Genomic DNA, 24,830 nt, shown 5'->3' with positions numbered 1-24,830 from the left:
TTTTTTGAGACGGAGTCTCGCTCTGTCACCCAGGCTGGAGTGCAGTGACCGGATCGCAGCTCACTGCAAGCTCCGCCTCCCGGGTTTACGCCAGTCTCCTGCCTCAGCCTCCCGAGTAGCTGGGACTACAGGCGCCCGCCACCTCGCCCGGCTAGTTTTTCGTATTTTCAGTAGAGACGAGGTTTCACCGTGTTAGCCAGGATGGTCTCAATCTCCTGACCTCGTGATCCGCCCGTCTCGGCCTCCCAAAGTGCTGGGATTACAGGCTTGAGCCACCGCGCCCGGCCTGTGTTTTTTTTTCTTAAGGAGTTCTTACCTTTTAGAGATACATACTAATATATATCTCTATATAAAAATATTACCATGAAATATGATATCTGAGATCTGCTTCAAAATAATTAGGTATGGGGTGGCAGAAGAGAGGTTTAAATAAAACCAAATTGGTGTAAGAAGTTGAGTGAGCCGGACATGGTGGCTCATGCCTGTAATCCCAGCACTTTGGGAGGCCGAGGCGGGTGGATCACCTGAGGTCAGGAGTTCAAGACCAGCCTGGCCAACATGGTGAAACCTCGTCTCTACTAAAAAAAAAAAAATTAGCCCGGCATGATGGCGAGCACTTGTTATCCCAGCTACTCAGGAGGCTGAGGCAGGTTAATCCCTTGAACCCAGGAGACAGAGGTTGCAGTGAGCTGAGATTACACCACTGCACTCCAGCCTGGGCAACAAGAGCAAAACTCTGTCTCAAAAAAAAAGAGGCTGAGTGGTCGCCACACTGAAGTTCATTTTCCTGTTCTATTTACTCATGCATATATTTGAAAATATGATACACAAAATGTTAGTTTCTTATTTTTTATTTTCATGTTTTCTAGAGATTGTGTCTCACTATGTTGCGCAGGCTGGTCAAGAATTCCTGGGTTCAAGTGATCGTCCCACCTCAGTCCCAAGTAGCTTGGACTACAGGCATACGTCACCACACCTAGCTAATTTTATATTATTTTTTATTTTTTGGAGAAATGAGGTCTATGTTGCCCAGGTTGGTTTCCAACTTCTGGAGTCAAGTATTCTCCCATCTCACCCTCCTAAAGTGCTGGGATTAAGAGCTTGAGCCACTGCACCCAGCCAAATAGATTTTTAATGTATGAAACAATTAAAACTTTAAATGTTTCTTCCTATTTTCATGACTCTTTATAATTTGTCATGTTTTCAAGACATTCAAGAGGTACTAAACGTTATTCTTTCATTTTCCTTAAAGTCCTGGATTGCTTTTGACATCATTATTTAATCTTAGCTTTTCCTGTGACTGCAATTACCATACATGAATATTTCCAAGTATGGTTCACTCTATAAACAATTATTTCACGAAAGGCTTGCTTATCCAATGATTAAAAACATTAAAATATCAGGATTATTTCAGTACTTGAGATTTGATTGAGAAAAATGTGTATTTTAATTGTACCTTCTAATTATGGCACTATGGTTCTGTCTAGCATGTTTATTTTGCTTGCAATAGATTAAACATTTCGAAAAGTATTAATAAAATAGTTTGAGCTAGTAATATATTACTTAATATAAAAGCATATTAACTCACAACATTGTCAGCCCAATCTGCTAGTACTGTTGAGATGTAGTTCACAGCATTAAGAATTGCACAGTATCGAAAGCCAAGGGAAGCTCTAGTCTCTTCTTTCATCACCTGTGTTAATCGTATCCTAAAATCATCTACTAAGTCCTTCTGTAACTCCAGGAACTGTAGCTTTCGGGAAGCTGTGGGAAGATTTTTATACCTGTCTGTGGAAAAAGTTATTAAGACATATGAAGGTTTTGGTACCATCTATGATATACTTACAAGTTTTCCCTACTGTCCTGCTTCAGTGCTTTTGTCAAAAATCAATTGACCAGTCAAGTGCGGATTTACTTCTGAGCTCTCTTAAGGATATGAGTTTCAAAAGTATATGTTTGCCAAAACTCATTCAACAGTACACATAAGATCTGCATATTACAGACGTGATCACGCCACTGCACTCCAGCCTGGGTGACACAGCAAGATTCCATCTCAAAAAAAACTAGAAGCAAAGTATACCCAGATATCATTCAGCCTGTGAATAAACTGTTAATTCACACAATGGAATACTTGTTGCCAATAAAAAGGAAAGCACAGCCGGGAGCGGTGGCTCACACCTGTAATCCCAGCACTTTGGGAGGCCAAGGCAGGTGGATCACCTGAGGTCAGGAGTTCAAGACTAGCCTGGCCAACATGGCGAAACTCCATCTCTACTAAAACTAAAAAAATTAGCCGGGCGGTAGTGGCATGTGCTTGTAATCCCAGCTACTCAGACTCTGAGGCAGGAGAATTGCTTGAACTTGGGAGGTGGAGGTTGCAGTGAGCCAAGATGGCACTACTGCATTCCAGCCTGGGAAACAGAGTGAGACTCTGTCTCAGGAAAAAAAAAAAAAAAAAAAAGACAGTTTGTTCAACAAATAAACAGCTTTTTTTTTTTTTTTTTTTAAAAAAAGAAAGAACTTGGATAAATTAAAAGATACACATTTAAGAATTTACAGGCAGTTGGCCAGGCGCAGTGGCTCACACCTATAATCCCAGCACTTTGGGAGGCCGAGGTGGGCGGATCACGAGGTCAGGAGATCAAGACCATCTTGGCTTGCGACCATCTTGGCTAACACGGTGAAACCCCATCTCTACCAAAAATACAAAAAAATTAACTGGGCGTGGTGGTGGGTGCCTGTAGTCCCAGCTACTCAGGAGGCTGAGGCAGGAGAATGGTGTGAATCTGGGAGGCAGAGATTGCAGTGAGCTGGGATCGCGCCACTGCACTCCAGCCTGGGTGACAAGAGTGAAATTCGTCTTAAAAAAATAAATAAATAAATAAAATAAATTTACAATTGACATGATGAGAGGTCTGAAATTAAAATACTCCAGAAAAAAAAAAAAAATTGAAGAGTAAAATATAACAGAAAAGTGATAATTGCTTTAAACTTTGGTAATGGGTACCTGAGAGTTCATCATATTATCCTACTTTTGGGTATGTTTGAAAATTTTCTGAATAAAAAGTTTTTAAGAGACACATGAATTTTCCTTAATTTTTTTGTCTTAGTGTTTTTCATATTTTTCTTATAGTTAAAAATACGGAATTATGGCTGGGCACGGTGGCTCACGCCTGTAATCCCAGCACTTTGGGAGGCCAAGGCAGGTGGATCACAAGGTCAGGAGTTCAAGACCAGCCTGGCTAAGATGGTGAAACCCTGTCTCTACTAAAAATACGAAAATTAGTTGGGCGTGGCTGCAGGCGCCTATAATCCCAGCTACTCGGGAGGCAGAGACAGGAGAATTGATTGAATCCAGGCAGCAGAGGTTGCAGTGAGCCGAGATCACACCACTGCACTCCAGCCTGGTGACAGAGTGAGACTCCGTTTCAAAAAAAAAAAACAAAACTAATTACTGACTGGGCTGGAATGATACTTCTTCAGGTTATCAGACAAGCCTAAGAAATGGACAGGCTGGTGGTCTATGAAGGTGAAGAGGGCCAAGGATGGTGGCAATGAGGGTCCAGTGGCACCTGGACAACAAGCAGGCCCACAAGGGGGCAGCGTGATTGGCTAAAGACCAGTGAGGGCCAGAGGATGCTAGGCTACCCTCCAGCCAGAGAATCCCTGCACTATAACAAAAGTTCCTATTACTACTCCAATCCTTAAAATTACTTCATTATTTTACTCTCTTCTGCAATCTTTGATAAATCAAGATCAAGAAAATATTAAAAATACAGGCCAATCACCATTTACTGAAGACACCTAAAAAGCCCAACAGCAAGACAGTTTGGATAATAAAATTAATTCTTATTTAATTGTTTTTGTATAATTATTCAGGAAGTTTTCCTTCATGTATACCAATGTTTAAATCCTTAAATTAATAAAAACCCCAAAGTTAGAATATTGTGTTAGCTTTCTACCAATATAGAAACTGAATTTGAAGATAACAACCATCATATAATATTAATTTGCTGAGCCGCTTATTTATTGATTACTTTATTGACGGAGTCTCACTCTGTCACCAAGGCTGGACTGCAGTGACGCGATCGTGGCTCACTGCAACCTCTACCTGCCATGCTCAAACAATCCTCCCACCTCAGCCTACCAAGTAGCTGGGACTACAGGCATGTATCACCACACCTGACTAATTTCTGTACTTTTTGGAAGAGAGCAGGTTTCACCATGTACCCCAGGCTGTTCTCGAACTCCTGGGCTCAAGCAATCTGCCTGCGTCAGCCTCTCAAAGTGCTGGGATTACAGGCATGAGCCACTGCACCCAGTCTACTGAGCTATTTTAAAAAGTACCATGTGAAAACAGTACTTTTAAAACAAAGTCATATCTTAAAAGACTTATACTTACCAGTTATAACCAAGAGTAGAGTCATAAAAGTTTCTGCACAATCTGGAACTTTCATTTCATCCACATCAGTGATATCCTTATATTGCGATACCCAGGCAGCTTCTGATGAAAGCATTGAGTCCATTTTTTGAAGAGCAACTGATAAGCAGACAAAACGATTATGTTGATTAAGTAGTTACAGTCATTCCTAATTATTCAACTTGTAATTTTTTAGGAATGATGGCTTTTCTATAAAAAATAAACAAACCTATAATCTCCCATTAGTTGTACTAAATTTAACTTACTTAATGCTTTAAACAGGATACTTTACTCCCACCCCCAAATTTTGAAAATAGTTATGTTGACTAGATAAGCTACAGTCAGAAAGATTCTATTGGCCAGGCACAGTGGCTCACACCAGTAATCCCAGCACTCTGGGAGGCCAAGGTGGGAGGATTGCTTAAGTCTAGGAGTTCACAACCAGCCTGGGCAACATAGCGAAACCCCAACTCTACAAAAAATACAAAAAGTAGCCAGGCACGGTTTGCATACACCTATAGTCCCAGCTACTGGGGTGGCTGAGGCAGGAGGATCACCTGAGCCCCGGAGGTCGAGGCTGCAGTAAGCCATGATCAGCCCACTCCACTCTAGCCTGGGTGACAAAGTAAGACCCTATCTCAAAAATAAAAAAGTAAAAAAACAAAATACTCTGATACTTTGGGAGGCCAAGGCAGGCGGAATACTTGAAGTCAGGAGTTCCATACCAGCCTGGCCAACATGTTGCAACCCTGTCACTCCTTAAAAATAGAAAAATTAGCCAGGCATGGTAGTGCGTGCCTGTAATCCCAACTACTCAGGAGGCTGAGACAGAAGAATCCCTTGAACCCAGGGGGTGGAGATTGCAATGAGCTGAGCTCGAACTACTGCACTTTTATCCTGGGCCACAGAGCAAGAGTCTGTCCCAAAATAAATAAATAAAAACAAAATAAATAAAATGAAAAATTCTATGATAAAATCTATAAAACAATTAAACACCCCACTGGCTTGACTATTCCACTCTAGAAACATGTAGAGTGTAATTCCAGGAAAAATGGAAGTTTCATGTGAAGTAAAGAAAATATTATCTCTGAAGGAAACTCTGAAAACCCTGACAAAGAAAATTTCAGATGGCTCTAGTCCTACTCAGAACTGGAGAAGAAAAGTATTCAAAAATGTATATTCACAGAAACAGACATATCTCCCCACCCTCTGGCTACATCAGCACTTACATTTTCTCTCCACTGTCAACCATCTCTGAAAACAGGTTTCCTCTGACAGAATATGCATACAACTAGCAAAAGCGCCAGGATAGCCATGAACACTGTGTAGCTCCCTCTCAAACAACAGTACTTCATCCACCAAATGACAGAAGAGATTGTCATCATACAGCAGACAAGGAATATCCGTGGCTAACTTCTCAAGAACCAGCATCATAAGGCCCCGAGAAAATTCAAGCTAAAAAAATACACAAACATGAGGTATGTAAATAAAAAGTTATCCATGCACACAAACAGTTCTAAAACAGAAACACGACTGAGTCTCTTACCCTTGCATTTACCAAAGAGCCTACTTTGTCTAATATTGGCTGAATCTTTTCATCCAAAAATTGAGTATGGTTTCCAATCCACATAAGTACTTGAGCCAAGTACCATTCTGGCTAAGGAAGGAGGAAAATAGTTTGAATTCGTAAGTCATTCCAATTAGAAAGTTACAATTACATGAGTCTATTTAATTGTATATGCACAACACTTACAAAATTAGTTGAAAATTCCTGTATGTAAGAGCACAATTTCTACTCTGAATTTTAAACTACTGAAAGGCTTAATAATCAAATGTTTGCCAATGTACTCCCAACAAATTTCAATAATGTGACTTAAGTCAATAAACTCATAAATTTACAACGCCATATATATTTAAAATCTAACACTTCGGCCGGGCGCGGTGGCTCAAGCCTGTAATCCCAGCACTTTGGGAGGCCAAGACGGGCGGATCACGAGGTCAGGAGATCGAGAGCATCCTGGCTAACACAGTGAAACCCCGTCTCTACTAAAAACACAAAAAACTAGCCAGGCGAGGTGGCGGGCGCCTGTAGTCCCAGCTACTCAGGAGGCTGAGGCAGGAGAATGGCATAAACCCAGGAGGCGGTGCTTGCAGTGAGCTGAGATCCAGCCACTGCGCTCCAGCCTGGGCGACAGAGCAAGACTCCGTCTCAAAAAAAAATAATAATAAAACCTAACACTTCAATAATAGGTAAAATCATGAGTATTACAAAGAACTAATGGCCTAAAAATTATTTTTTGAAATAGCATTTGAAAATAATTTCAATATTATTTTCTTATGGTTTTTATTTTCAAAAAGTAAATTAAGAAAAAATCTGCTGGCCGGGCGCGGTGGCTCAAGCCTGTAATCCCAGCACTTTGGGAGGCCGAGACGGGTGGATCACGAGGTCAGGAGATCGAGACCATCCTGGCTAACACGGTGAAACCCCGTCTCTACTAAAAAAATACAAAAAACTAGCCGGGCCAGGTGGCGGGGCCTGTAGTCCCAGCTACTCGGGAGGCTGAGGCAGGAGAATGCCGTGAACCCAGGAGGCGCACCTTGCAGTGAGCTGAGATCTGGCCACTGCGCTCCAGCCTGGGCGACAGAGCTAGACTCTGTCTCAAAAAAAAAAAAAAAAAAAAAAAAAGAAAAAATCTGCTAGTCTGCATTACAAAAACTACATGTTTTATACAGGTTTAAGGGCAGAAATACCAAGTGCATGCCAGGCGCGGTGGCTCACGCCTGTAATTCCAGCACTTTGGGAGGCTGAGGTAGGTGGATCACCTAAGGTCAGAAGTTCCAGACCAGCCTGACAAATATGGTGAAACACATCTCTACTAAAATTACAAAAATTAGCCCAGCATGGTGGCATGTGCCTGTAGTCCCAGCTACTTGGGAGGCTGAGGCAGGAGAATTGCTTGAACCTGGGAGGTGGAGACTGCAGTGAGCTGAGATCACGCCACTGCACTCCAGCCTGGGCGACAGAGACTCTGACTCAAAAAAAAAAAAAAAAAAAAAAGAAATACCAAGTGCTTAATATTTGCTTTGCTTTTTTTATTTGTTTTGCAATGATAATTCAGCAACATCTGATGCCCAAGAGCAGAAATACCATATTTTCCTACAGTATATGAACACAACTCCTCAATTGTACGTATGAAGAGCAGTGACAAAACAGGAATTTAGCCCTTTAGAAAAAAAACAGAAATGTAAAGAGTCAGATTTTAACTTAAACCAGCAAAAGTATAGAAACGCTAACATTTGTTCCTAATAAAAACCAAGGACAAGAGCTGGCAAAACACACCTTGCTTAACACATTAGTCTGCCGGTTCCCTCTGAAGTGATACCTGAACCTCTTCTGAAGAGGAGTCAGCATAATCTGGATGGGCAGGATGACAGAAGGGGAGGCAGGAAGAGAGTATTTTTCTGGAAGTTGCTTTGGCTCAGTAAGTAATTCATCTCTGACATAATCAAGTCAAGGAAAAAGAATCAAAAGCATACCTAATATCCACACACACATATGTATGTATACATACACAATAAATTTTTTCAACAAATGTATCAGATACTCAGTAGAGTTAATTATGATGCAAATAATATGTAATATAACTTTATATTGAATTTACATTCAGTTAAAAGTCACAAAAAGCCAGGCATGATGATAGTGACTCATGCCTGTAATACCAGCACTTTGGGAGGCTGAAGTAGGCGAATCACTTGGGCCCCTTCACAGGAATCTGAGATGTGCCTGGGCAATAGACAAAACCCTGTCTCTACAAAAATTAGCTGGGCATGGTGGCACTTGCCTGTAGTCCCAGTTACTCAGGAAGAAGAGGTGGGAGAATCAACTGAGCCTGGGTGGTCAAGGCTGCAGTGAGCCGTGACTGCACCACTGCACTTCAGCCTGGGTGACAAAGTGAGACCATGTCTTTAAAAAAAGCACACAAATGGGCCAGGTACGGCCAGGCGCAGTGGCTCACGCCTATAATCCCAGCACTTTGGGAGGCTGAAGCGGGCAGATCACAAGGTCAGGAGATCGAGACCATCCTGGCTAACACAGTGAAACCCTGATTCTACTAAAAATAAAAAAAATTAGCCGGGCGTTGTGGTGGGTGCCTGTAGTTCCAGCCACTCGGGAGGCTGAGGCAGGAGAATGGCGTGAACCCAGAAAGCGGAGCTTGCAGTAAGCTGAGATCGCACCACTGCACTCCAGCCTGGGCGACAGAGCAAGACTCTGTATCCAAAAAAAAAAAAAGGGCCAGGTGCAGTGGTTCTCACCTGTAATCCCAGCACTTTGGGAGGGTGAGGCGGGTGGATCACCTGAGGTCAGGAGTTCGAGGCCAGCCTGACCAACATGGAAAAACCCTGTCTCTACTAAAAATACAAAATTAGCCAGGCATGGTGGTGCAAGCCTGTAATCCCAGCTACTCGGGAGGCTGAGGCAGAAGAATCACTTGAACCTGGGAGGTGGAGGTTGCAGTGAGCCAAGATCACACCACTTCATTCCAGCCTGGGCAACAAGAGCGAAACTCCATCTCCAAAAAAAAAAAAAAAAAAAAAAAAAAAAAAAAAAGCACAAAAATGGTATCAGAATTAATCTATAAATCTTTCCTAAAATAGCAACCAAAAAAATTCAAGTATCATTTGATTAAATTCACGCTATGTTACTAAGGTTTCCTCCCAATTGCCCATTTGTTCTATTGCCCCAAGAGACCTTTTTGTGCTATGAACTAGGATCAGTCATGTATCTCGGAACTCTTCCTTACAGCCCTCACACCCACACGCAATTCACTTTGCAAGAGTGTAGTCCACCACTCAGTGGACACTTACAGACCAAGTCCAAACACAGGATTCTTATTTGGCTTTCTTGGCCACTTTGAAAAAGTTTTACTCTCCAGCCACAAACCCATTCTAGAAAAAAGAAATTTTAGTAAGTTTTCAACTGCAACAAAGATACGAGGTTTGTAGTTTCAAAAGCTGACAAAACAGTGTCTCCAGGTAACTGTACATCTCCGGGGCACTGGCAGGTCGACTTAAGCCAACAGTTTGTGATTGAGGGGGTGCAATGAATGGCCAATGAAGCTGTGCTAAAATTTCCTCAAAATCACTGCAATAGAAAAGCAACACATACATTTCAGTACATCACCAAACGATCACCAAATACCCATCGGAAAGCAATTACCACAAAATATGGGTAAATTCCCTACCTTGTAAGCTTGTCCTTGAGAATTTTATGCCAGAATTTAACTGTGGCTCTCATGAAACCAAGAAGATGAGTACAGGATGATTCCTGAAGCTTGATGTCAAGTTCTGCCATAGACACTAGAGTGGAGGCTGCCTCCGGTACATTATTGGTCATCAGATATTGCTGAATGTTGTCACTGTAAACAAAGTAAAGCAATTTTTTTTTCTTTTGAGACAAAGAGTCTCACTCTGTTGCCCAGGCTGGAGTGCAGTGGGAAGATCTTGGCTCAATGCAACTTCTGTCTCCTGGGTTCAAACAAGCCTCAGCCTCCACAGTAGCTAGGATTACAGGTATGCACCCCCACGCCTGGCTAACATTTTTGTATTTTTAGTAGAGACAGGGTTTCACCGTGTTGGCCAAGCTGGTCTTGAACTCCTGACCTCAAATGATCCACCTGCCTCGGCCTCCCAAAGTGCTGAGATTACAGACGTGAGTTACCGTGCCCAGCCTAAAGCAAATTTAAAGAACAGATTGCTCAGAATAATTTTAAATTTGGAAAAAGTGCTTTTTCTTCATGTTTTATATAAAGTTACATCCAAGGGAGAATGAAGTACCACCCTAAGGTAGCCTTTGTTTTTTAACAAAGCACCACCCTGAGGCCTTTTACCAAGGCCTCCCCAGGAGCCTATAGTCCTCTACTACTTCTGCATTCTTCTATGAGCAGCAGCCTCAGCCTATGTTCAGGACACCTCCCGGGACCTTTCCCTTCCTACTACTCCTGAAAGGCCTGTTTTGTGTCATCTTCCTTTGGGCACCCCTCATTTCTGACAAATATGCCTTTTACAGAAGTCTTCAGTATCTTAATCCAAGGGAATAATGTGGTAGCATCTGGTAAGGTCAAGTATGATGGTCTTCAATTGTTACCGACTTTGCCCAGCTGAACTTGATTTCCCACTTCAAAGAAATATAATTCCAGGTAGGGCATGGTGGCTCACCCCTGTAATCCCAGCACTTCGGGAGGCCGAGGCAGGCGGATCACGAGGTCAAGAGATCGAGACCATCCTGGCCAACATGGTAAAACCCCATCTCTACTAAAAATACAAAAATTAGCTGGGCATGGTGGCACATGCCTGTAATCCCAGCTACTCAGGAGGCTGAGGCAGGAGAATTGCTTGAACCCGGGAGGCGGAGGTTGCAGTGAACCAAGATGGCGCCACTGCACTCCAGCCTGGCAACAGAGTGATACTCCGTCTCAAAAAAAAAAAAAAGAAAAAAAGAAAGAAAAAGAGGCCGGGCGCAATGGCGCATGCCTGTAATCCCAGCACTTTGGGAGGCCAAGATGAGTGGATCACCTGAGGTCAGGAGTTTGAGACCAGCCTGGCCAACTTGGTGAACCCCCACCCCCATCTCTACTAAAAATATAAAAACTAGCCGGGCGTGGTGGTGGGCATCTGTAATCCCAGCTACTCGGGAGGCTGAGGCAGGAGAATTGCTTGAACCCAGAAGACAGAGGTTGCAGTGAGCTGACACGGTGCCACTGCACTCCAGCCTCAGCAACAGAGTGAGACTCCATCTCAACAAAAAAAAAAAAAAAGAAATACACAAATATTACAGAAGAATTTCAAATGTACAAACACAGAATATAAGAGTACTGCTTTTTTTTTTTTTTTTTTTGAGACAGTCTCACTCTGTCACCTAGGCTGCAATGCAGTGGTACAATCACGGACTATGGGTCCTCACCACCAAGCCTGGCTAATTTTTTTTTTTCTTTTTTGAGACGGAGTCTCGCTCTGTCGCCCAGGCTGGAGTGCAGTGGCCGGATCTCAGCTCACTGCAAGCTCCGCCTCCCAGGTTCACGCCCTTCTCCTGCCTCAGCCTCCAGAGTAGCTGGGACTACACGTGCCCGCCACCACACCCAGCTAATTTGTTTTTTGTATTTTTAGTAGAGACGGGGTTTCACCGTGTTAGCCAGGATGGTCTCGATCTCGACCTTGTGATCCACCCGCCTTGGCCTCCCAAAGTGCTGGGATTACAGGCGTGAGCTACCACGCCTGGCCTTTTTTTTTTTTTTCTTTTAACAGAGATGGGGTTTTGCCATGTTGCCCACACTGGTCATGAAATTCAGAGCTCAAGCGATCTGCCCACCTCAGCCTCTCAAAGTACTAGGACTATAGGCATAAGCCACCACGCCTGGCAGGAGTACCGCTTTCAAGGAAGGAATGAAATAGATTTCCTCACAACACTAAAGCATTAATGACATTTACAGCATAGGAAAAGCTAGAGAAACAAGGTTCACTCAGAGTGATAGTGCTATGCTATAGTATCCAAGAAACAGCTAATATAAGGATGCTAATTCTAGCAAGAAGGAACTACTTTAAAAAAAGGACGATGTACATCAGAATAAAAACAGGCCATTATAAAGAAATGTAGAGATGAGAAAAATCCCAGAAGCTCTAAAGGAAAGCTGGAAATGAAAATATCATCATAAAAGACCTCAGGGAAATAGCACAGTATTAAAGAGAGAAAAATAAATGTGCTTTACCTGCTTATGAATTTGATCCCTATTTCTAATACAAATCCCTCGGCATATTTCCCTTATAAACAATTCAGATACCTGAAAAGTTTATCAAGGCCAGGTGCAGTGGCTCACGCCTGTAATCCCAGCACTTTTGGAGGCCAAGGCAAGCATATCACTTGAGGTCAGGAGTTCGAGACCAGCCTAGCCAACATGGTGAAACCCTATCTCTACTAAAAATACAAAAATTAGCCAGGCGTGATGGCATATGCCTGTAGTCCCACCTACTCGGGAGGCCGAGGCAGGAGAGTCGCTTGAACCCGGGAGGCAGAGGTTGCAATGAGCTGAGATTGTGCCACTGCACTCCAGCCTGTGTGACAGAGGAAGATTACGTCTTAGAAAAAAAATAATAATAATAAGATAAATAAAATAATTTTTTAAAACAGAAGAAAAAAGAAAAGGTTATCAATAACCATACCCCTATTTTAGTTAATCTATTACTCTGGCTACTACAAGAATGAGGATTTCAAATAACGTATTTTACTTAATAAAGTTATTAACATTGCCCCTTGCTGGTATTTCCTTTCTGAGGGACAAGGAGAAATGCAGTAAAATAAAGCAAGGTTTAAAATTCCTTCACTGCAAATAATTTACCTAAACAAGAATGAGATGCTTTAAAAAGTAAGCTTTTTAATCAATTTCTGGAATCAACACTACAATCTTAGGCATATCACTTTATATGTAAAACCCCCCCTATATGCAAAACAAAGTGTTTTTTTTTTTTTTGAGATGGAGTTTCACTCTTGCTGCCCAGGCTGGAGTGCAATGGTGCAATCTCAGCTCTCTGCAACCTCTGCCTCCCGAGTTCAAGCAATTCCCCTGCCTCAGCCTCCCGAGTAGCTGGGATTACAGGCGTGCGTCACCATGCCTGGCTAATTTTTTTTTTTTTTTTTTTAATTTTTAGTAGAGACAAGGTTTCACCATGTTGGTCAGGCTGGTCTCCAACTCCTGACCTCATGATCTGCCCACCTCGGCCTCCGAAAGTGCTGGGATTACAGGTGTGAGCCACCCAACCCGGCCTAAAAACAAAGATTTCTATATTACACTGATGGGTAAATTTTTTTTAATTTTGGGAAATATATGCAAGAAAAAGAAATACATAACATATCCATAACAAAATAATATTAGGTTTATTAACTATGATACATTTGAAACAGGACATTAAGACTCTTGGATGACTTTTCTCCCTTAGGTTTTCCAGGGAACATTAATGGTTGCTGGCAGCTGCGCAGCAAGTACTAGTTAAAACAACACAAGGATGGGGGGACCTTATCATCTACTAATCTAGGTGGAAATGCTACTTCAGGTTGTTTGAAAGGCAAAACTAGATACAGCTAACCACCAGTGATAGGTGCTCAACTCAACAAGAACTAAGGTCAAGCCTTACTTCCTTTTTTGTTTTTCCCACCCAGAGGTAGCAGAACTCTTGTTATTCATCCAAGAATACTGTGTAGCTCTTATGATTCCCACTGAAAAATATTCAAATTATAAAGAAAGCAATTCATTTCATTAACTGACCAGTTCTAAAAATTAAATAGGAATACCTATTACCAAACTGTGTGTTTTATTAATTCGGCATTACAAAGAATAGTTTTTATCATGTATTCATAATCCAACTGTAAGACTTAAAAGTTTGGTTGGGCGCGGTAGCTCACACCTGTAATCCCAGCACTTTGGGAGGCTGAGGCTGGCAGATTGCGAGGTCAGGAGATCGAGATCATCCTGGCTAACACGATGAAACCCCGTCTCTACTAAAAATGCAAAAAAAAAAAAAAATTAGCCAGGCATGGTGGCGGGCGCCTGCAGTCCCAGCTACTCAGGAGGCTGAGACAGGAGAATGGCGTGAATCCAGGAGGTGAAGTTTGCAGTGAGCCAAGATGGCACCACTGCACTCCAGCCTGGGTGACAGAGCAAGACTCCATCTCAAAAAAAAAAAAAAAAGACTTAAAAGTGTAACGTACTTACATTACCTTCTTCCAAATGCTAATTAAACTCCCTGAAAAGTTTATGTTCACTCACAATAAAGGAAAAGAATCATTATCATAACGCTATTTTCATAACTGGTAAAATTATATTATTATAATCTTTAACTCAATTATTTAATGGCACACGTGTACTCTCTAAGAAGCCTAAAAGGAAAATAGTAATTACGAGAACAAAGAGGCCCATTTTACCTTAGTTCTTCAATCTGTGAAATCCATTTAAGGTAAGCAAGATGACGTTCGATCTCTTCAATTTGGCTAATCATGGCTCCAAGATCGTCCATCCAGGGTTGTGCAGTCAGCAAATGACTGTTAATGGCGCTGAAGAGATGAGTTTCCTGCTCCAGAAACTGATTAAGAAATCGCTTTGATTCTTCTGCATTTTTTAAGGCACTTTGAATTCTTTTAGGAATTTCTGATGAAATTGTAAGTACCTGACCACAATTTTTAAAAAGAAAGAAAGAATAGCAGCAATCAGATAAAATTTTCATAATTTTTTTTTTTTTTTTTTGAGAGGGGATCTCACTCTGTTGCCCAGGCTGGAGTGCAGTGGTGCCATCATAGCTCACTGCAGCCTTGACTGCCTGGGTTCAAACAATCCTCCCACCTCAACCTCCCCAGTAGATGGGACTACATGTATACACCACTACACCTGGCTTTTCTTTTTTTTTTCTTTAAATAGAAACAAAGTCTCACTATGTTGCCCAGTCTGTATGTAACCTTTTTTCTTAGTTCATTCCCTTCAAAATACACATTTGTTGTAACAGAACTGAAAATCATCCATCAACACCTTCAAAAAAAAAGTTTGATTTCTTCATCCTGTACCAATCAAACCCAAACATAAAATGCTGTTTTACACACATATAAATATCAGGAAGAAGTATGCCTTTGTGTTGCAAACAATAAGTGAAGCAAAAAAATAAAAATAAAATTAAAAATATATGCATACATACATGTATAGGAAGGGACCTAATACACTGGCCTCCAGTAAGCATCTAGAGGTCTACCTCCATAGGCTCAGCAGAGGATCCAGCTAGAGAAAACTTACTTTATTTTATTTTTTGAGACAGAGTCTCACTCTGTCGCCCAGGCTGGAGTTCAGTGGCATGATCTCAGTTCACTGCAACCTCCGCCTCCTGGGTTCAAGTGATTCTCCTGCCTCAGCCTCCTAAGTAGCAGGAATTATAGGCGTGTGCCATCACGCTCAGCTAATTTTTGTATTTTTAGCAGAGACAGGGTTTCACCATGTTGGTCAGGCTGGTCTCAAACTCCTGACCTCGTGATCTGCCCACCCCAGCCTCCCAAAGTGCTGGGATTACAGGCGTGAGCCACTGCGCCCAGCTGAGAAAATTTATTAATACATGCTCTACCTACTAAATATTTTCCTTCAAAGCAAACCAAGGGCTGGGCATGGTGGCTCACGCCTGTAATCCCAGCACTTTGGGAGGCCGAGACGGGCGGATCATTTGAGGTCAGAAGTTCGAGACCAGGCCGGGCGTGGTGGCTCAAGCCTGTAATTCCAGCACTTTGGGAGGCCGAGACGGGGGATCACGAGGTCAGGAGATCGAGACCATCCTGGCTAACACAGTGAAACCCCGTCTCTACTAAAAATACAAAAAATTAGCCGGGCGTGGTGGCGGCGCCTGTAGTCCCAGCTACTCGGGAGGCTGAGGCAGGAGAATGGCGTAAACCCGGGAGGCGGAGCTTGCAGTGAGCCGAGATCGCGCCACTGCACTCCAGCCTGGGCGACAGAGCGAGACTCCGCCTCAAAAAAAAAAAAAAAAAAAAAAAGAAGTTCGAGACCAGCCTGGCCAAGATGGTGAAACCCCATCTCTACTAAAAATACAAAAACTAGCCAGGCGTGGTGACACACACCTGTAACCTCAGCTACTAGAGAGGCTAAGGCAGGAGAATCACTTGAACCAGGAGGAGGTGGTTGCAGTGAGCCAAGACTGCACCACCACACTCCATCCAGCCTGGGTGTCTGTCACTCTGAGCGAGACTCCTCAAAGAAAAAACAAAAACAAAAACAAAAACACTGCAGACCAGGCACGGAGGCTTACGCCTGTAATCCCAGCACTTTGGGAGGCCAAGGTGGGTGGATCACAAGGTCAGGATTTCAAGACCAGCCTGGCCAAGATGGGGAAATCTTGTCTCTACTAAAAAATAAAAAAAAAAAATTAGCTGAGCATGGTGGCACACGACTGTAATCCCAGCTATTTGGGAGGCTGAGGCAGAGAATTTCTTTTTTTTTTGTTTTTTTTTTTTGAGACGGAGTCTTGCTCTGTCGCCCAGGCTGGAGTGCACTGGCGCAATCTCGGCTCACTGCAAGCTCCGCCTCCCGGGTTCACGCCATTCTCCTGCCTCAGCCTCCCGAGTAGCTGGGACTACAGGCGCCCGCCACTGCGCCCGGCTAATTTTTTTTTTCTATTTTTAGTAGAGACGGGGTTTCACCATGGTCTCGATCTCCTGACCTTGTGATCCGCCCGCCTCGGCCTCCCAAAGTGCTGGGATTACAGGCGTGAGCCACCGCGCCCGGCCGAGGCAGAGAGTTTCTTAAACCCAGGAGGCAGAGGTTGCAGTGGGCTGAGATTGCATCACTGCCCTCCAGCCTGAGTGACAGAGCGAGACTCCATCTCAAAAAAAAAAATGGAAACAAAGATCTCATTCTAACAGGCTGGGCATCTATATTTTGCCAACACCCCCAGGTGATTCTGAATTAAGGCCAGGCTAAGAACCACTGACTTGATGAGACGATATCCAGGCAATGCCTTTAGAAATGGCATTTACGGCCGGGCGCGGTGGCTCAAGCCTGTAATCCCAGCACTTTGGGAGGCCGAGACGGGCGGATCACGAGGTCAGGAGATCGAGACCAGCCTGGCTAACACGGTGAAACCCCGTCTCTACTAAAAAATACAAAAAACTAGCCGGGCGAGGTGGCGGGCGCCTGTAATCCCAGCTACTCGGAGGCTGAGGCAGGAGAATGGCGTAAACCCGGGAGGCAGAGCTTGCAGTGAGCTGAGATCTGGCCACTGCACTCCAGCCTGGGCGACAGAGCGAGACTCTGTCTCAAAAAAAAAAAAAAAAAAAAAAAAAAAAAAAAAAAAAGAAATGGCATTTACTGGCCAGGTGCGGTGGCTCACGCCTGTAATCCAAGCACTTTGGGAGGCCGAGGCGGGCAAGTCACTGGAGGTCAGAAGTTCGAGACCAGCCGGGCCAACATGGTGAAACCCTGTCTCTACTGAAAATACAAAAATTCGGCCAAGCACAGTGTTTCATGCCTGTAATCCTAGCACTTTGGGAGGCAAAAGCTGGTGGATTACTTGAGGTAAGTAGTTTGAGACCAGCCTTGCCAAAATGGTGAAACCCTGTCTCTACTAAAAATACAAAAACTAGCCGGGTGTGGTAGCACATGCCTGTAATCCCAGCTACTCAGGAGGCTAAGGCAGGAGAATTGGTAAACCCAGGAGGCGGAGGTTGGTGAGCTGAGATCCCGCCACTGCACTCCAGCCTGGGTGACACAGTGAGACTCTGTCTCAAAAAATAAAATAAAGTAAAATAAATACAAATACAAAAATGAGCTGAGTATGGTTACGCATGCCTGTCATCCCAGCTATTTGGGAGGCTGAGGCAGAAGAATCACTTGAACCCAGAAGGCGGAGGTTGCAGTGAGCTGAGATCACACCACCACACTCCAGCCTGGGCAACAGAGCAAGACTCCATCTCAAAAAAAAAGAAGACAGAAAATGGCATTTACTAAATGAATTTTTCTTATAGTATATGGGAAAACATATACAAATACTAGTCATCAGCAAATACAAAGAACATCATAGAATAATTTCAATCAACAGTGATTAGATACTTATTCTGTACCAGGCACTGCGCTAGAAATATTTACACAAACAAGACACAGCATCCGTCCTTAAGATCCCTTTGGTATACAAGAGAGTTGTAAGCAAATAATTTCAACAGTGGGATTAATGCAATAAAATGGACAGGCTACATTTAATGAATGTGCACATTAATCACCTAGAGATCTTATAATACAGATTCAGACACAGTAAGTCTGAAGTAAGACTGAGATTCTGCATTTCTACAAAGCTCCCAACCTGCCTAAACTAAGATGGTATCAGCAAGAGTGGGAAAGATGGGGTCGGGCGCAGTGGCTCACGCCTGTAATCCCAGCACTTTGGAAGGCCAAGATCCACTTTCGGGCGGATCACCTGAGGTCGGGAGTTCGAGACCAGCCTTCCCAACATAGAGAAACCCCACCTCTACTAAAAATACAAAATTAGCCAGGCGTGGTGGCACATGCCTATAATCCCAGTTACTTGGGAGCCTGAAGCAGGAGAATCGCTTGAACCCGGGAGGTGGAGGTTGCAGTGAGCCGAGATCGTGCCATTGCACTCCAGCCTGGGCAGCAGGAACTCCTACTCAAAAAAAAAAAAAAAAAAAAAAGAAGAGTGGGAAAGATGGGATGGACACCAGAGATGTTGAGGCAGAACTCAGATGACTTGGTGACAGAGATAGAGAATGATAAGAAGGAATCTAGGACTCCTAGGCTTCAGGTCTGGGTGACAGGCAGATAGTGTGCCATTATCTAACCAAGACAGACATGTCTCTAAAAAATGGATCAGTACAGTTTTGGACATGCTGAATTTAAGGTTCAATAAGGAACTTCAGTAAAAGTTTCTGTGGTCATTACGGAAACAAGCCTGACTACAGTGGGTCAAATATGAATGGCAGGCCGGGCGCGGTGGCTCAAGCCTGTAATCCCAGCACTTTGGGAGGCCGAGACGGGCGGATCACGAGGTCAGGAGATCGAGACCATTCTGGCTAACACGGTGAAACCCCGTCTCTACTAAAAATACAAGAAAATTAGCCGGGCGAGGTGGCGGGCGCCTGTAGTCCCAGCTACTCGGGAGGCTGAGGCAGGAGAATGGCGTGAACCCGTGGGGGCGGAGCTTGCAGTGAGCCGAGATCGCGCCACTGCACTCCAGCCTGGGGCACACAGCAAGACTCCGTCTCAAAAAAAAAAAAAAAAAAAAAAAATATGAATGGCAAATTAAAAAGTAGACATAGATAACAAAGGTTACCTTCTGAAGCCTGACAATCAAAGGAAAGAACTAATACCTGCTAAAAGATCACAGGTTTTTTCGTTTGTTTGTTAAGGTTTTATAGAAAAGACCTGTCCATATGCACACGCTGAAGGGATAGGACTGGTTGATAAACACAGGGTAAATTATAAGAGTGACACAAGTTCACTGAGGTGGCAGATAGAACCTGGGGTATAAGGTCTGCCTTAGAATGATCCTCTGCTGAATGAGGAGGTTAAAAATGACTACATATAAATTTGTGGATTGTGGGATAGACTATTCAACAGACTGAATTCAATGCCACTAAATTCATGCTAGGCCTCTATTTTTTTCTGCTTGGGAAAAGGAAAGGGCAAAATGGACAGGTTGGGTAGATGTCTCAAAGAGAATCTGAAAGAACAGCTGAGGGGAGTAGCAGAGGAGCTGACCTTCCCATGGAAGGATTGCTGGTGGGGCTGAATACTCAGCCAGGGTGACAGACCACACACATAGGTTGGCACCAACCTACTCGGTTGTATGACTTCCTCCAACTGGGTCCACACAACCTGCCTGCAGGAGTGAAAAGGCAGACAAAGCTAGGCTAAACTTGAAGACTAGCAGTAGTTGTGGTGGGAAGACAGGAAGCTGTGGAGGCCTAAGGTAATAGGGACGGGAGAACATAAGATGATCAAAAAGCTGGAAATAACCCACACAGAATTTTCTTAACCTAATTTAGTAGCTATATGATAAAAAAAATTTTTTTTTGAGACGGAGTCTCGCTCTGTCGCCCAGGCTGGAGTGCAGTGGCGCAATCTCAGCTCACTGCAACCTCTGCCTCCTGGGTTCACGCCATTCTCCTGCCTCAGCCTCCCATGTAGCTGGGACTACAGGCGCCCGCCACTGCACCCAGCTAATTTTTTTGTGTTTTTAGTAGAGACGGGGTTTCACTGTGTTAGCCAGGATGGTCTCGATCTCGACCTCATGATCCGTCCGTCTCGGCCTCCCAAAGTGCTGGGATTACAGGCGTGAGCCACTGCGTCCAGCCCAATAAAAATGTTTTATGTTGGCCGGGTGCAGTGGCTCACGCCTGTAATCCCAGCACTTTGGGAGACCAAGGCGGGCAGATCACCAGGTCAAGGAATCAAAACCATCCTGGCCAAAATGGTGAAACCCTGTCTTTACCAAAAATACAAAAATTAGCTGGACATGGTGGCACGTGCCTGTAGTCCCAGCTACTCAGGAGGCCGAGGCAGGAGAATCGCTTGAACCCGGGAGGCGGAGGTTGCAGTGAGCCGAGATTATGCCATTGCACTCCAGCCTGGGCAACAGATTCAGACTCCGTCTCAAAAAAAAAGAAAAAAATGTTTATCTTTGACAAACACACCATTCCAAGTAGACGGGACTACTTATTTTTTTGTTTAAGCTTATACTCATTGGGTTTTAAAAAATTATTTTAAGTGGTATGTTCATTGTAAAAGAAAAAAAACCTATAAATACATAGAAATATATATTTTTGAGACGGAGTGTCGCTTTTGTTGCCTAGGCTGGAGTGAGATGGCGCGATCTCAGCTCACGGCAACCTCCGCCTCCTGGGTTCAAGCAATTCTCCTGCCTCAGCCTCCCGAGTAGCTGGGATTACAGGTGCCTGCCACCGCACCTGGCTAATTTTTTTTGTTGTACTTTTAGCAGAGACGGGGTTTCACCATGTGGGTCGGGCTGGTCTCAAACTCCTGACCTCAGGTGATCCACCCGTCTCAGCCTCCCAAAGTGCTGGGATTACAGGTGTGAGCTACTGTGCCAGGCCTAGAAATATTTTTTAAATACATCACTTGTCAACCAACCACCCAGAAATAACCATTATGTTATACTTCTTTTCACTTTATACTTCTTCCTATGTGTGTATTTATTAAAATTTGAAATGTGGTCAGGTACAGTGGCTCACATTTATAATCCCAGAACTAAGGGAGGCCAAGGCAGGTGGATCACCTGAGGTCAGGAGTTCAAGACCAGCCTTGCCAACATGTTGAAACCCCATCTCTACCTAAAATACAAAATTAGGCAGGCAGAGTGACACATGCCTGTAATCCCAGCCACATGGGAAGCTAAGGCAGGAGAACTGCTTGAACCCGGGAGGCGGAGGTTGCAGTGAGCCGAGAGGCACCATTGCACTCCAGCCTGGGCAACAAAACTCCATCTCAAAAAAAAAAAAAATTGAAATGATGGTGTTTACACCATGGTATATATTTTTTTACATGCCATGAAATTATTTGCTTGTAAAAGCAATTTAAAAGTCACTGTATGAAGCCGGGTGCGGTGGCTCAAGCCTGTAATCCTGGCACTTTGGGAGGCTGAGACGGGTGGATCACGAGGTCAGGAGATCGAGACCATCCTGGCTAACATGGTGAAACCCCGTCTCTACTAAAAAATACAAAAAAACTAGCTGGGCGAGGTGGCGGGTGCCTGTGGTCCCAGCTACTCCAGAGGCGGAGGCAGGAGAATGGCGTAAACCCGGGAAGCGGAGCTTGCAGTAAGCTGAGATCCAGCCACTGCACTCCAGCCTGGGCGACAGAGCAAGACTCTGTCTCAAAAAAAAAAGTCACTGTATGTTCACTAGAAACAGAATGAAAGGAAAAAAAAAGTCACTCTGTGAAAATCTATATAAAATGTTAGGTCTCAATATGTTTTCAAGACAAACTATATCAGTAGGAACTTTGTCTTTTACCTAATTTGTAAAATAGGTAGTATATTGTAGGTTCTTAAGTCCTCTTAAACAGTTTACAATAGACTATTTATCACATTCTGTATCTTTAAAATTCTATATATAATAGACATTATATTGTAAAAAGTATACCATTGATAATTATTTCAGTGAGTTTCAATACTTACCTGTTCTTCTAACTGCATTTTACTTACTGTCCTCTGTTCTATGAGTTTATCAAGTTTCTTTAAAGATTTAAGGTCATTTCCAACTTCCTTTTCTATGAATGCAGACACATAAGAAGGGAGATCACCATTATCTGTACCTTCACTGACTTGTTTACTTCCAATAAGAACTGTAACATTTATGTCACCTAAAACAAAAGAATAACAATTACTCAACGTCATTATGTACTATGGAGTTAAAGAAAATGTAAAACATGTAAAAGCAGTGTATCTACCTTCAAAAGTTAATAATTTTGCCAGGCATGGTGGCTCACACCTGCGATCCCAGCACTTTGGGAGGCTGAGGCAGGTGCATCACCTGAGGCCAGGACTTCGAGACTAGCCTGGCAAACGTGGCGAAACTCTGTCTCTACTAAAAATACAAAAATTAGCCAGGCATGGGGGCACAGGCCTGTAGTCCCAGCTATTCGGGAGCCTGAGGCACGAGAATCCCTTGAACCCAAGAGGCAGAGGTTGCAGTGAGCCAAGATCATGCCACTGCACTCCAGCCTGAGAGACAGAGACTCTGTATCAAAAAACAAAACCAAAACAAAACAAAGTTAATAATTTAAAGAACAACACACACATACAAATGCCCAGATGAATAGCTCTAAAGCACTCTATCAACCAACTACTGTAAAATGCTTAAGAGCTGAGGGAAGTATTAAAGGAAAAATTCCTAAAGTGTGACCCAGTAATCACAGGTGTCAATAGACAAGGCGTAATACCTTTTTGAAATGTGTAAGGAACCAGTAGTATGGTCTAGAGCAACATCAAAAGGAAGACTCTTGTTTTAAAATGTTTTTTAAAAGGCCAGGCGCAGTGGCTCACACCTGTAATCCCAGCACTGTGGGAAGCCAAGGCAGGAGGATCACTTGAGCCCAGGAGTTCTAGACCAGCCTGGGCAACAAAGCAAGACTTCATCTAACAAAATTAGCCAGGCATGGTGGCACGCACCTGTAGTCTCAGGTGGGCTGAGGTGGGAGGATTGCTTGAGCAGCCAGGGAGATCGAGGCTGCAGTGAGCCATGATTGCACCACTACACTCCAGCCTGGACTGCAGAGTGAGACTTCATCTCTTTAAAAAAAAAAAAAAAAAAAAAAAAAAAGTAAAAAGGTTTTAGCTGGGCACGGTGGCTCATGCCTGTAATCCCAGCACTTTGGGAGGTTGAGGCAGGCAGATCACGAAGTCAGAAGTTCAAGACCAGCCTGGCCAATATGGTGAAAACCCGTCTCTACTAAAAATACAAAAATTAGCTGGGCATGGTGGTGCACACCTGTAGTCCCAGCTACTCGGGAGGCTGGGGCAGAAGAATCGCTTGAACACAGGAGGCAGAGGTTGCAATGAGCCGAGATCACGCCTGGGCGAAAAAGGGGGGCTCGGCCAAAAAAAAAAAAAAAAAAAAATTGTTTTTAAGCTTCAAAGGTCATTGTACGAAGATATCTTTGTCAGAAACAGAAAAAAGAAAATATGACAGAACAAATTACTAGGAAAAAATCAAAATGAATGACTAATGCAACCACTAAATAGTATGAAGTGAGATTCTTTCCATGGCAAATAAACTACCTGTTTTGTGACATTTAATAAGTCCAGTACATATTGGACTTATTAATATTAATATCTAAATAATGATATGCCTAAGTGCAAAATGTAAATGTCAGATATTGTTCAACTATTTATGTAAAGATTAACAGTATACTGTTTCACGTGTCCATGTGAAGAGACCACCAAACAGGCTTTGTGCGAGCAACATGGCTGTTTATTTCACCTGCGTGCAGGCGGGCTGAGTCCGAAAAGAGAGTCAGAAAAGGGTGGTGGGATTATCATTGGTTCTTACAGGTTTTGGGATAGGTGGTGGAGTTAAGAGCAATGTTTTGGGGGCAGGGGGTGGATCTCACAAGTCATTCTCAAAGGTGAGGAGAATTACAAAGAAACTCTTAAGGGTGGGGGACATTATAAAGAACACTGATCAGTTAGGGTGGGGCAGAAACAAATCACAATGGTGGAATGTCATCAGTTAAGCTATTTTCACTTCTGTGGATCTTCAGTTGCTTCAGGCCATCTGGTCATAAGGGATATGATGGCTTAGCTTGGGCTCAGAGGCCTGACATATACCAATGTGTTCTATACAGAGTATGTTCCTCTCTCCACCCCTACACCCTAACAAACAAAATTTCCTTTGTTTAACTTATATGAATTGAATTAAAAGATTTTTCACATGCTGTGAGAATCAGGAGGTGGTACTGACCTTTTTCCCCTTTCCTGTCCAGTCCAAGATCCAGAACCCAAGCTATCTGTTGTGCTCTTCCCAGAGCAATTTTAAATTGTCAATTCTAAATTGGGTAGGAGAGGCAATATTAACATAACACTATGCCTCAATTTTCCAACTAGAAAACAAATGGTAACATTTGCCCCAGCCTACATCTCAAGGTTATAAATGGGACTACATGCCGGGCGCGGTGGCTCAAGCCTGTAATCCCAGCACTTTGGGAGGCCGAGACGGGCGGATCACGAGGTCAGGAGATCGAGACCATCCTGGCTAACACGGTGAAACCCCGTCTCTACTAAAAATACAAAAAACTAGCCGGGCGAGGTGGCGGGCGCCTGTAGTCCCAGCTACTCGGGAGGCTGAGGC

General features: G+C 43.5%; 1 protein-coding gene across 7 annotated transcripts in view; it reads right to left on the bottom strand.

Moving 5' to 3' along the window:
- Positions 1 to 24,830, bottom strand: part of RINT1 (RAD50 interactor 1) — a 40,062-nt gene that overhangs the window by 12,207 nt on the left and 3,025 nt on the right. For 2 of the 7 annotated variants that reach the window (XM_025380253.1, XM_025380255.1), the window contains exons 3-11: positions 22,160 to 22,344; positions 14,391 to 14,632; positions 9,664 to 9,837; positions 9,414 to 9,563; positions 7,761 to 7,917; positions 5,967 to 6,077; positions 5,650 to 5,875; positions 4,403 to 4,540; positions 1,589 to 1,788 (exon numbers count right to left, since the gene is read on the bottom strand). In XM_025380253.1, the coding sequence (XP_025236038.1) occupies positions 1,589 to 1,788; positions 4,403 to 4,540; positions 5,650 to 5,875; positions 5,967 to 6,077; positions 7,761 to 7,917; positions 9,414 to 9,563; positions 9,664 to 9,837; positions 14,391 to 14,632; positions 22,160 to 22,344 (1,583 nt within the window). The remainder of the gene's footprint in view (positions 1 to 1,588; positions 1,789 to 4,402; positions 4,541 to 5,649; positions 5,876 to 5,966; positions 6,078 to 7,760; positions 7,918 to 9,413; positions 9,564 to 9,663; positions 9,838 to 14,390; positions 14,633 to 22,159; positions 22,345 to 24,830) is intronic. The other 5 variants (XM_025380258.1, XM_025380254.1, XM_025380257.1 and 2 more) reach the window with 5 other exon arrangements.

This window comes from Theropithecus gelada, chromosome 3 (assembly GCF_003255815.1).
Source record: "Theropithecus gelada isolate Dixy chromosome 3, Tgel_1.0, whole genome shotgun sequence".
NCBI classification, from domain to species: Eukaryota; Metazoa; Chordata; class Mammalia; order Primates; family Cercopithecidae; genus Theropithecus; species Theropithecus gelada.
The sequence above is the reverse complement of the archived record's forward strand: the minus strand, read 5'-3'. Positions and strand labels throughout refer to the sequence as shown.